This window comes from Bactrocera dorsalis, unplaced genomic scaffold (genome assembly GCF_023373825.1).
Source record: "Bactrocera dorsalis isolate Fly_Bdor unplaced genomic scaffold, ASM2337382v1 BdCtg215, whole genome shotgun sequence".
NCBI lineage: Eukaryota > Metazoa > Arthropoda > Insecta > Diptera > Tephritidae > Bactrocera > Bactrocera dorsalis.
This window is the reverse complement of record NW_026038266.1, coordinates 23242-35237: the sequence shown is the minus strand read 5'-3', so window position 1 is coordinate 35237 and position 11996 is coordinate 23242. Positions and strand designations below refer to the sequence as shown.

General features: G+C 35.8%; 4 protein-coding genes across 7 annotated transcripts; 2 read left to right on the top strand and 2 right to left on the bottom strand.

Moving 5' to 3' along the window:
- The first annotated feature begins 401 nt into the window (after window positions 1-401).
- Window positions 402-4008, top strand: LOC105231728 (fl(2)d-associated complex component). Its single transcript, XM_011213165.4, has 3 exons — window positions 402-1680; window positions 1742-3186; window positions 3263-4008. The coding sequence occupies exons 1-3, from the start codon at window positions 500-502 to the stop codon at window positions 3916-3918; spliced, it is 3282 nt and encodes a 1093-aa protein (XP_011211467.2). The 5' UTR covers window positions 402-499; the 3' UTR covers window positions 3919-4008.
- On the bottom strand, window positions 3911-4610 carry LOC105231725 (protein chibby homolog 1). Its single transcript, XM_011213160.4, has one exon. The coding sequence runs from the start codon at window positions 4475-4477 to the stop codon at window positions 4151-4153; it is 327 nt and encodes a 108-aa protein (XP_011211462.2). The 5' UTR covers window positions 4478-4610; the 3' UTR covers window positions 3911-4150.
- A 16-nt stretch (window positions 4611-4626) lies between these two features.
- Window positions 4627-7703, top strand: LOC105231722 (centrosomal protein of 55 kDa). 3 transcript variants are annotated; one of them, XM_011213153.4, is made up of 10 exons: window positions 4627-4804; window positions 4885-4957; window positions 5074-5265; window positions 5344-5457; window positions 5735-5882; window positions 5971-6347; window positions 6408-6548; window positions 6611-6666; window positions 6717-6782; window positions 7543-7703. In XM_011213153.4, the coding sequence occupies exons 1-10, from the start codon at window positions 4761-4763 to the stop codon at window positions 7631-7633; spliced, it is 1302 nt and encodes a 433-aa protein (XP_011211455.2). In that variant the 5' UTR covers window positions 4627-4760; the 3' UTR covers window positions 7634-7703. The 3 variants fall into 3 exon arrangements, with proteins under 3 accessions (XP_011211455.2, XP_011211456.2, XP_011211458.2); XM_011213154.4 differs by lacking the exon at window positions 6717-6782; XM_011213156.4 differs by lacking the exon at window positions 4627-4804 and having other exon boundaries at window positions 5018-5265.
- On the bottom strand, window positions 7631-9291 carry LOC105231724 (vacuolar-sorting protein SNF8). Of its 2 annotated transcripts, XM_011213157.3 has the most exons (5): window positions 9118-9291; window positions 8721-9062; window positions 8293-8422; window positions 8095-8241; window positions 7631-8038 (listed from the first exon to the last, which is right to left on the bottom strand). In XM_011213157.3, the coding sequence occupies exons 2-5, from the start codon at window positions 9058-9060 to the stop codon at window positions 7894-7896; spliced, it is 762 nt and encodes a 253-aa protein (XP_011211459.2). In that variant the 5' UTR covers window positions 9061-9062; window positions 9118-9291; the 3' UTR covers window positions 7631-7893. The 2 variants fall into 2 exon arrangements, with proteins under 2 accessions (XP_011211459.2, XP_011211461.2); XM_011213159.4 differs by lacking the exon at window positions 9118-9291 and having other exon boundaries at window positions 8721-9102.
- Window positions 9292-11996: the final 2705 nt, after the last annotated feature.

Here is an 11996-nt window from a genome sequence, read left to right as displayed (position 1 = left end):
ATAGGTAGATATACCTCTTTGAATGATGTCATAGAAGACTACTAATTTGCTGTCAAGTATATATAATTCTACATCTATATCGGTTAGTTCAGTTCGGTCCGCATAAGGGTATATAGTAACTAAAATAAACAGCTTTGTGGAGAGGAAAGGAAATTTACACATTTTCAGATTGAAATCACAAAAACTACAGGACTAGTTCGTGTATAGACAAATTACTCAAGTCATTACTTTGACTTTTATATATATTTGGTTATATACATATATATGTATACCTATATCACGATATAAAAACTGTAACATATTTTTAAACTTTTGAAGAAATATATTCTGTCTCATCAAAAAAAGTAACACATGGCAACTTCGTTTTTATACCATTAAATTTGACGCAATGGCAGCACTAAAAGTTCTCTAAAATCTGGCAACAAATTTCGTTGCAGTGAAAATTTATTAAGTTGTGCATAAATACAAAACGAATTAATAGAATTATTTATTTTGAAAAATGGATAAACGTTCTAAAGAAGCGCTTCGGCGCTATAAAAAGTCTAGACAACAATCTAGTTCTGACAGCTCCAGTAGCTCTGATTCTGATTCATCCGGAAGCTCGTACTCAAGTTCAGATAGTGAACGACATCGTCGGAAAAAGGCTCGTCAGGCAACTGGTGGCGCATCTCGCCGTTCAAGTAGCTCATCTACCGAGGAACGAAGAAAGCGTGAGAAACGTGAGCATTGTCAGAAAAAACTTGAAGCGAAGCGCATTCACCTTAAACGTAAATTAAAAGAAGCTAAATTGAAGAAAAGAGCTGCTGCTGCAGCTGCAGCTTTGAGTGGCCACATTGGTCATAGGTCACTTTCTCCTACTACTCAAGCAAAGTTGAAAAAACTTGCTGAGCGGAAGCATCAACGAGCAGCAAGTAAGGAAAGACGTGAACGCGAGAAGCATCGTGTTGCGATCGCTAGGGAAAGGGAAAGAGAGCGCGAACACCACCGCACAGGTTCGCGATCACCTACAAAAATTACAAAAATTCGTATTCACCAAGATGTCAAACGTCAGAAAAGTCCACCTCGTATGCATCACACAATGATGTCACGTGAAAAAATCATTATTCAAACTCGAACAAGGGAGCGTACACCTTCTCCAACTGTGGAACGTCGCCATGAACATAAGATACGACATGAAGAATTGGTAAGAGAACGTGAAAGGCGCGATCGCGAACGAGACCGGGCTGAACGTGAGGCGGCACGAGATAAAGAACGAGCTGAAGCATTGGCACGTTGTCAAGAGCGACAACGAGAACGGGAACGTTTGGCTAGGGAAAAGCTTAGGCGTGAGGAAGAGGAAAAAAAATATGGTGGAATTGGTAGTGAACGTGGAGAGCGATTGTTGCCACGACCAGCAGAAAGAGAATTGGCTATAGCAGCATCTCGAGGTTACAATAGTCGAGAGCGTTCTTTAGAAGCTATTGAAAGAACTCGACATATGTCAAAACATGATTTAGATGTTTATGAACGAGAACGTGAATACATGGAAGCTGAAAGACGTAACTTAATTAATCGTGAAGATATTCGACGTGATCGTGAATATATGCCTACCCGACGTCGTGATTTGAGTCCAGTCGGTGAACATTATTCTGCACGATTGAGAGATCCTCATGATGTGTATCCAGATGAAAATCGAGAAAGGTTTGTATCTGATAAGTTTTTTACTATATGATGTATTTATGATAAAACTTAATTTCTAAAGGGCTTATAATCGTGCATATATTGAAGATGGGCATCACGGACGAGAACGCGAGGCCCCTTGGACTCGTGAAATCCGAGAACGAGAGTTACATGACATACGCGATGTGCGAGAACAACGTGATACCCGAGACCCACGCGATTTCAGAGATATGGACAGTGAACTTATTTATCCTGATGAAAGAGAACGCCTGATTCGTAACCGAGAGCGTGTTCGCGAGGAATGGAAAGGCGATTGGGACATAAGTAGGGAACAAGAATGGAATGACACACCACCAATAACTGGGCGCGGAGGTTTTATAGGTGGACCCAAAAGAAATACTACCTTAATCGGTGGGGCACCTAATCCAGGGCCATCAAAAATACCACCACGCGAACAGCGGGCTCCATCGGAACCAGATTGGGATGCTGTTGAAGTGCAGAAGAGTACAGGAACGAATATAAATAAAATAGAACCTCAACTCATACGTGATGGATCCAATTTTGGTATAGGCTCAGGACAACGGGATACATGGGGTGCTAATGATCATCATGACATGCCACCTCAAAGGGAAAAGCCTATTCCACCACCTCGCACGGAGGGGGGAGATCGACGTTGGCAAAATGATTGGCGGGAAGAGGAAGATGCGATGCAACGTGTTGCATCTGTAAATAGTGGTAGTAATATTCCACCATCCATGCACCACCATCGAAGCGAGCGTGGTGGCAGAAATTTTCGAAGAGGGGTTGGGGCAGGAGGACCAGAGCATGGAGATCGTAATGGGCAAGGGCTCCGAACTCATCCACCACCATTAATGACATTACCCGTGCAACCCCCTGCAACAGGTTTTCTTGGTGGAAATCCTCGGTTTCCCAATAAAAGTAAAATGACGTACACAAATCCAAACATAATCAAAAAGCAACATGCTGCTATGGCCGCTGCTAAAGCTGCACAAGCTAGCGCTGTAGCAGCTGCAAGCACAGCAGTAGCAGCTGCTAAAGCTGCTGCACAAAGCGCTGCAAATGCTACGACCAATCCAAGTATACTTGGACAGGCCAGTAACTTGATACGTCAGCAACATGAAACGTTTATCAATGATGACAAGCCGGAAGCCGGAGAGATTTTGCACGATGCTGATAGTAACAAAAACTTGGATTCAGGAGCCACAAATAAAAAGGTTGATAATTTTTTAATGCTCGGAAATCCTGCAGTGGGTGATAATAGAGCAGCCGGTGAATTAAGTGAAATTAGTGATAGTGATGATGACATACTTAATAAAGGAGATAAAAAGTCTAGAACTGAAACAGATGAGGATTCCACTGTAAAAGTTGATGGCATTTCCGAACAGGAAGATTTGACACGCAGTATCGATGATGCAGGAATTGTAGATGAGAAAAATGAAGATGACGAAATGCTTGACTTCGAGGAAATTTCAGATGGAGAGTTGGAGGAAGATTCGCGTAACAAAGGTGTGTAATATTTAACGCCCAATTTTTCTTTTAAACATTTCTTTCATTTTTGTTTTCCTAAAAAAATTACTTTCAGGCGTAGGAGATGCTCTTGGTGTTGACTGGGCCTCACTAATTGCTGAGACAAAACTTCAAGCAGAAAATGCTGTTCCCGGAGCTAATGAACAACCAACAACAGCAAAGCAAAAGTGGCAACCGCACCGTATTATTCTTGACATGGGAATATCATTGTGTATGGCAGGTGAAGATTACGCTAAGAAACTGTTATCTGAATCGAGACAAAAATTAGACGAAGAATTGAAAGAAATAAGCCAAAAGGTCACACTAGAAGGAAATACAGTGTCAGTTAAAAAAGAGAATGATGAAAGTAAGAGCAATAATTTGGATCATGTCATGGATACCAAAGAAAATGTCGATGTCAAAATAGAACCGGTCAACGATAAGCCAGTAGATGAAATGGATGACGATGTTTCTTTTAATTTGGACAGTTTACAACCACTCGCTTGCCTGCAAGTTGGTGAACGTAAACAGCGCCTGGAACGACAAATGTTAATCTCAAATGCATGTGGTACTCATAGTCGAGCTTTGAGCGCTCGGCAGGATTTAAAATTACGAAGGCAGATATGCAATTTACCAGCACGCGATTATGATTTATCCAAGCCGCCACCCATAAGTGCTAAAATAAAATCACTGGCTCTTGCAGCATTTCAACGTACATTAGAAGTAAAATAAAAACTCAAATTTGTCAACAATTATATATACATACATATACATGTGTACTCTGTTTTTTCAGCATAAAATAAAGCTGTTTACGAAAATTAATTGGTATAGTACATATGAATAACAAAATGGAGGTGGCTCATATTAAAACTTTAATGAAATAAGTCTCCAGAACTCACATATAGTATATGTATGATTGTTGAATCTTAGGATATTTATTAAATTTTATGTCTATGTTGTTTCTTCATACATTTTTTGATTTAGAAATGTTCAGCTCGGTAGTTTGTTCAGCCAATAGGTCTAAAAAAATTTCCATTTTTAAATTGCACATATTATTCTCCTCTTCAAGCGTTTTTATGCGTCGATTCAAACGTGCTACGTCATCGGTATCGGCTTTACGAGTAGAATGTATCCAAATTCCGTCAGCAAAACGCAACTCTTTGCTACCCAAATTAAGTGAAATACTCTTGAATTCATCTAAATCTTCACTAATAGCTGGGCAACCGGTATTACAGCGTGCCGAACGTGGCGGTATTAGCTTTGATTCATATTTCTTCGTAAAAAGCGGCATAGCTTTAAAGCTAATTTCTACTATAATACCTTTGTATGTATGTTTACAGAACACTAAAATAGTTAAAATTAAATATCATAAGGCATGTTGCCATAACAACCTTGAATTTAGGAAACACAAAACGCACACAATATTTGGGGTTGCTTGAATTTGATTTCGTATGTTTGACAAAGGATTAGGTGGCATGAAATTAGAGTGCACCGCGTAGTATGTGTAATTGTAAATTGCTAGCCACCAATTCAGGAGTAAATATAAGAAATGTGCAATATAACAGTGTTCAAATATGCCGGAAAAAGAAAACAAATCCACATCATCGGACCATTACGTGTAAGCATTGTTCTAATTTATTTCAATTGCAAAATCTCAAATGAAACACTTTTTTATAAGTGCCACAAAAACTTTTTTAGGCAATTAGATGAAATCAAGAAAACCTGTGAAAACTTAATCAGTCAAACACAGACTGACTTGGAACTTTTTACGGTATGTCAAACGAAACATCTCAATACTTTATTATCCGATACATTTGTGTGTTTTATTAAGTTTCTTATACTTTTAACTGTAAAAACCTGCCTAACGTAACTGACTCTCAAATGCAGCATGAACAGCTCCATTTAAGGAACCAAATAGAGGATATATTAGCCGAAAATAAAACAATAGATAAGAAGCTGGAAGCTCTTAAAGCAACTACTGTCCAGTTTACCGGAGAATCCAGAGATGATGCCACGAGGGAAAAGTTTACAAATGATGCATTACTGAATATTAAAAAGCAAATAGATTCTCTGGAAGCGGTGAGTTCAATCTTCGAACGCATCAGATCTAGAGAGGCCTGTAGTTTTTAAACAGTTTAAAGACAATTTTTGTTTTAGGAAAACAATGAACTGAGATCTCTAAATAAGAGCTCACGGAAAAGGATACAAATTCTCGAAAGTGAAATTCAAAATTATAGAAATTATTTATGTGAATCAAAAACCGTTGCTGAGGTAAGGTAACAAGTTTATAATATACCTAACTTCAAATTAGTGAAACTGTTTCGTTTTATTATTGGTTAATATGCATGCCTTTATGATTTTCCATAAAACATAATAATAATAATATCAATTCATATATTTTTATATAAATATGTACATAAATAAGCAATATGCAACGGATATGTCAAACTTTGTAAAAGCAAATTTATAGTTTCCGTCAACAGGATGCTGATTAAATAAATTATTCTCACAATACAAAAATATATAAGACATTTGTGTTCTTTTACAGATAAAGCAAAAGTATGAGACTGCTATGTTAGTTCTGGAAAATACCATTCAAACACAAAAGACGCAAATTACAAAGCAATCACAAGTCATCGAAAATCTATTCCTGCAAAAGGATCAGTTAAATAAACATATTAAAAACCTCGAACAAGGTATATATAATAACATGCTTGTTGAATAGTTATACACCATAATAATTTTTAACTATCAAGAATTGATTGTAACATTTGTTTTAATCAGAAAAAGAAAGTTCAAACAGTGCAACTACAACGGTTACAATCGAAAAACTTAAAGCCAAACTTAATGAGTCAACACGTCAAACGAAGGAGCTACAATTATCTCTAAAAATGGCTAAAAGCGTAATCGAAGAACGTTATGAGCGTGAAAAATGTGCCTTACAAAAGGTACAAGAAGCGTTATCAATAGCTGAAGCAGCGGTGGTGGACAAGGAAGATGCACAGAAGCGGGAGCAAGTTGTTAAAGAGGAATGCGATAATTTGGCATCTACCATCGGCCAAGTTATGGACGAAGCAGCGAAAAAAGTAGACCAGGACATGGATGAAATGCGTAGAAAGTTTAGTGAAAAGGAGCGTAGTCTTTTGGAAAATCAGTTGCATGTAAGTTATAAATAAAAAAAAACTAAATAACTTATTATTTATAACGCAATCGTTAATCAGATGAAGGAAGAAATAAAGAACCACAAGAAGTTCAACCAAATACTGGAGACACGTTGTAATAGATTTCAACAAAAGTACAAAGACAGTATGAAGGAAGTTGAAAATTTAACACAACAGTTGGAAAGTGCGGTTAAAGCGTTGGTATGTAAAATCGACATTAAAATTCAAAACCATTCAATTAAAAGAATAACATTTTCCTAAAGGTTGAAATGGAGAATAAGATAAGCAAACAAGAAAGTCTACAAAAAATATTAATGAAGTAAGTTATGAATATATTGTTGAAGAGCTTAATAATTTTATTTAATGCAGGCGTGCCGAAGAAAAGGAAGATGTAATTCAAAATTATATTAAAACGAATACGAGATTGAAAGAGGAGTAAGCATACACAATTAAAGATAAATCTAGTTGTAAATATACATAATTGCACGTAAGAGTTTTTTAAGTTTACACTAGTATTTAGAGTTCAGTAACTTATCGTAAAACAGATTACACACAGTTGTTACTTTGAATTATTACACCATGAACAGGGTATATTAAGTTGCCAAGAAGTTTGTAACACCCAGAAGGAAAAATCGGAGATCTTTTAAAATATATACACATTTGATCAGTGTGACAGGTCGAGTTGATTATACCATGCCTCTCTGTATATAAACAAACTAGTCCCTTAGTTTCTTTTCCCAAGAATTTTATCGGAACGCCAGATTTCAATATACATAGCTGCCATACAAATTGATCGATCAAAATTCTTGTAAGGAAAACCTTTGTATTTGAGAAGATATCTTCACGAAATTTTGCATAGATTATTGTTGTTGTTTCTGTTATTATGATAGCGGCAGAAACTATTTCTGAAGTAATTTGAAGAATTGCAGCAGATAAAAGATCGGGTCCGTTCCAGTTTCGTAGATCCGACTATTTTGGATATTGTTTAAGACTATGCTGCTATACTCGAATAAATTGTTCACATCGAACCACTATTTAATTTTTAATCGTGTAGGGTATTTTAGTTAGCTTCTGTGCAACTAATGTTACAATGTTTTTTCTAATTATTAATTTCAAGTTGATTCAATTTTTTAAAAGTGAGAATATGTATTGATCTGTAAATGTCGCTATAATATATAAATATTTATTTTTACAGATACAAAAATACGCTCTCGGACATAACAAAAAAATTTGAAAGACAAATTTATTATCTACAAAATGAAAACGCTAGACTCAGGGCTAAATAACATTTAAATTCAGAGGATAAATAATATTTATTTCAAGTTATGAATAAAACGTATACAAATTTATATTTAATTGTATGTATTCTTTTATATTAAACCACAATATTTTTAAGCTTTACAAATTTATAAGTGAACTAACCAGAACTGTATATATTTTATACTTTTATATACATACATATTCAATAATGTGCTAAATATACGTGAATATCTACATTTAATGGTTACGATATATGCATTTATGATCAATAAAATAAAATAAATAATTAAATTGATTGCGCATATCGTCCAGGAAATAAACTTGGAAACCAATAACTCAAATGGCTATTTTCTTCATCCTGCTCGTCTACCCAGCATAAACCTTCACTTACTGTTTTATCGAGCGATTGCTTTGCGCGGAAATCACTCCATCTACAATGAAAATTTGCATTTAATAATACTTTACAGAAAAATCATGTATATCCTACCCCAGTTCCTCAGTTAGCATTTTCAGTGTTACGTAACCCTTTTCTGTATTGGAAGCAGCCGTTAGGATTTTAGTTTCATCCATACTCAGTTCACCTGGTATTGATTGCACCATGTATTTCCCCTTGCCCACTTTATATACCGCAAAACTAACAAATTCTGTATAAGTATAGTACTACAAATAATTTTAAAACACTTACCCATTCCCAAATATACTTAATTTTTTTGCTGCCATCAAAATGTCTTCGTTTGTGATCTCTTGATGTACTGCACTCTGACCTCGTGCAGCTATAAGCCGCCTACGCAGTTCATTTAATTCCATTAATCCACCTGCAAAAAATATGGTCAATTATTGTTCACTCTAATTAGTAATATGTGGTGTCAGTTCAAAATTATAAATATACGAAATTCAAATATTCAATGCAAACCACATGAATATCCTGAAGACTAATTAACGCAAAACCTAAAAAAAAGAATCGCCCTGAATGCTTTTAATTAAGTTTATAGATGAAAATATAGCGGCAAATTTTATTGTAGACATATTTTCCGTAGATTTTTATTTACCCTAAATGCGTTAATTCATTTATTCTCTTAATTATTGATGATATTCTAATTAAACTATATTTACCGGTTTTATGATTGGCTGCTAAACAAACTTCAACGACCTGCACGCTTAACTCGTAATAAAAGTCGCCCATTCCAAGTACGCTCCAAAAGCCTTTGCCTGTAGCAAGGGGATCCACACCTATTGCTGCGCACATTTCCTGGAATTGTTTACGAAACTGGGAGTTCTTGCGAATGTCTGTCTTGTGTTTTACAGCAAATTCTTCCAGTTTTAAACGAAAAACTTCCATTTGTTTGGACATTTGTTCAAATTGTGATTCCTGTATATCACTGCCTTTGTCTTTATATTTTTCAGCAGCCAATTGCTGCTGTTGTATGGCTCCTAGTCCAGCTCGTCGACGCATTTCTGATTTTTAAACTTATAAATTCTAAATAAAAATGATGTATATTTACAAATATACCTAATTTATTTCCATATAAGATGGCGTTTACATGGGGATTCTTATGTCGCTCATTAGCAATAAAAGAGTCCAGCAACTCGAGTAGAGGTTTTCTGTCATCCTTTTCACAAAATTTTCGCCAGTGTTGTATATGTCATTTCTATGTTGGCCTCACATTTTGCTTAAAAGGAATTGCCAAGAACGTCGGGTATCGACATTAATATTTTCGCCCCCAAAAGCGGTTTGGGGACAAAAGAGTCCGTGTGTGAACTGGCAATAACTAAATGTAGAAAACAGCTGTTTGAACTTTACCAAGTTGCGACTAGTTGTAATGGAGGGCATACACGCAACAATTAGTTGGTTGATTGAGTTGGGCTAGAAATTGCCCGTGTCGCTACATACGACACAACTTTTACCACAATTTTGAGGCCAACTTCATTTTGAATATTTACTTCGTTGCTTAAACATGAGTTCGGAAGTTGTTGCTTTACTTATTATAAATGACGCGCTCTCTTTGACAGCCGAAATAAAATGGCGAAATCGTTTGAAACTGCATGACCAACCCAAACACGATCCAACTAACACAACTAAGTCTATTATTACACGCGGCAACAAAAGTTGCTAATTCTCGGGCGATTCTCTTTTGCTGTCGCCCATTACCTTCACACGAGCAACTTGAGTTGCGCAACTCTGTTCGAGTTTTTTTTTCATTCTCTTTCACTTTAACCCATTGTCGTTTGTTTCTCCTTATAGGTATTTGGGACACTCTATCACATATATTAATCAGTTCTGTCAATTAAGAAATACATTTTATTTATAATTCAAAATTAAGAACAAAGATTATATGACAGACTTTCATATATATCACCCTTTTCACTATTGTCTGAATCAATTTGTATGGCTTTCTCCATACATTTCACAATATCTTTAATTGATTCGATTTTTTCGTCATACTCCATTTTCTAAAATATTTATATTATATTATGTATATCTGTATACATATTTGCAAATTACTTACCAAAAGATGAAATTAAATTTTGTAAATATGTATATTCAAAACATTAATTTCAAAAAAATATACGCAAATGCAACTGTGTACTACGAAAGAAGGAACTCGAATGCCGAAAAACTTCGCAGCGAACTGTTACGAATACTTAAGAACACAAAGCGAGTTGCTGAACACTGGAAACTCGGCGCGATTCTCCTCTCCTCGTCGCCCCCTCGCCTATAAACCAAGAGTTGCCGAAACAAAAGTTGCCGCGTGTAATAACAGAGTAACTTGACAAAATATCAAAAATTTTGATTTTCATCCAATCAGTTGGTACAACTCATACAACTGCCCCATATACGTAACAATCAGTTGCACAACGTTAAACTGCTAGACACAACTTCTTGAGGAGGAAAGGACATGTGCAAAATTTCACATCGATATCTTAAAAACTAAGGGCCTAGTTTACGATATGCATGCAGACGGCATAGCTAAATCGACGCATCTCATCATGCTGATGCCCGATCTTCAGGCCGTTACAAACTTCGTAGCAAACCTAAAATACCATGTTTAGGGCATATAATGAGTCATGCAAATGCTAACCCACCACAACCCACTCACTGAACCATAAATGTTCCTATAATTCAGAAAATAAATAAACTGTAGATACATCTTTACGTACTAAAATTAACAGGTTTCGCAGCAGTTGGATTTTAAAATTTCTATTCAAATGCATTCAAGCAAACAACTTTTTTTAAATTCTGTACAATAATACTATAAAATAGGAACTCTACTCTAAATCGTCATGTGTAACAGGCCAATTGGACACATAGATGGCGCTCTTCGAAGTAAATCCATGATTTTTAGTTAATCCTAACCATCAAAAGGCGCGGGTATAAATTAGTTAGCTGTTGGATCAGTGGTTTGTATGTTATGTTATTTCATTTTGAGTTAAGCAGATTTTGTTATTGTGAAAACATTTAAATGAAAAAAAATCCGCCCGAAGTGAATTGCGGAAACTTAGACCCATTTCGAGACAAAGGCCAAACCCTACTACAAAAATGGAGGGTCGCAATAATAAGTGGATCACCCTTGAATCGAACTATGTTGAATAAAAAAAAATCGAATTTTTCCAAAGAAATGTGTTTCACTGTGGTAGACCAGGGACTTTTCAATTGACCTGTTACGTACATAAATACATCAAAACTTTTCTGGGGAGATGCAACTTAGTTTTATAATAGTATGTAGATGTTTACCTTAGTCATTATTTGCATTTAAACAGATGTACTACTTTACCTTGCAATATATGTTTATACTTATTTACTTAATGTAAAGTGCCTTTAACAACATCCGGTTACAGTAAGCGGTTAATGCATTTTCTATGTAATTATAGATGTATTTAGTGAAAATCATTGCAAAACAAATTTCATTTAAAGGACAAAATCGTATATATAAACTTCGCTCTGTGCATTTCCCAGTCACATATTTTGAATAAACAATATTCACAACACAATAAAGATGAATTTTTATAACGGTAAGAAAAATACTTTTATGTAATACTTGTTACATTAATAATACAACTATTGTTATACGCATGTGTTCACTTTCGCCAATGCAAGTACCCCTCATGCTACTTCTGGTCTTGACTGCCCCAACAGCATTTGCAATGCTTGGTAATGGTCAACCTAATTGTACTACCCAGGAAGAAATTGATATTCGCATATTTCGTAACAATTGGGACCCAACTTCCTATTGGATATGCGAAGAACTGAACGAGCCGGCTATTTTAGGACGATGTCCCGAACAGATGGCCTATCTGGAAAGCATCAAGGACTGTGTTAGTTGGGACGACTGGCAATGGGAACAACCTGCAGAGCCTTTGACTATTGCAGGACTATCGTAATTCCTTTCA

Bases quoted from the DNA above. Each gene is read 5' to 3' on its own strand.
- LOC105231728 (XM_011213165.4), top strand. From the start codon at position 500: ATGGATAAACGTTCTAAAGAAGCGCTTCGGCGCTATAAAAAGTCTAGA. The intron at 1,681-1,741 runs GTTTGTATCTGA...TAATTTCTAAAG, and splicing joins CCAGATGAAAATCGAGAAAG to GGCTTATAATCGTGCATATA. The intron at 3,187-3,262 runs GTGTGTAATATT...AATTACTTTCAG, and splicing joins GGAAGATTCGCGTAACAAAG to GCGTAGGAGATGCTCTTGGT.
- LOC105231725 (XM_011213160.4), bottom strand. From the start codon at position 4,477: ATGCCGCTTTTTACGAAGAAATATGAATCAAAGCTAATACCGCCACGT.
- LOC105231722 (XM_011213153.4), top strand. From the start codon at position 4,761: ATGCCGGAAAAAGAAAACAAATCCACATCATCGGACCATTACGT. The intron at 5,266-5,343 runs GTGAGTTCAATC...TTTTTGTTTTAG, and splicing joins AAATAGATTCTCTGGAAGCG to GAAAACAATGAACTGAGATC. The intron at 5,883-5,970 runs GTATATATAATA...TGTTTTAATCAG, and splicing joins TATTAAAAACCTCGAACAAG to AAAAAGAAAGTTCAAACAGT.
- LOC105231724 (XM_011213157.3), bottom strand. From the start codon at position 9,060: ATGCGTCGACGAGCTGGACTAGGAGCCATACAACAGCAGCAATTGGCT. The intron at 8,423-8,720 runs GTAAATATAGTT...TATTTTTTGCAG, and splicing joins AGCAGCCAATCATAAAACCG to GTGGATTAATGGAATTAAAT. The intron at 8,242-8,292 runs GTAAGTGTTTTA...AGAATTTGTTAG, and splicing joins TTAAGTATATTTGGGAATGG to TTTTGCGGTATATAAAGTGG.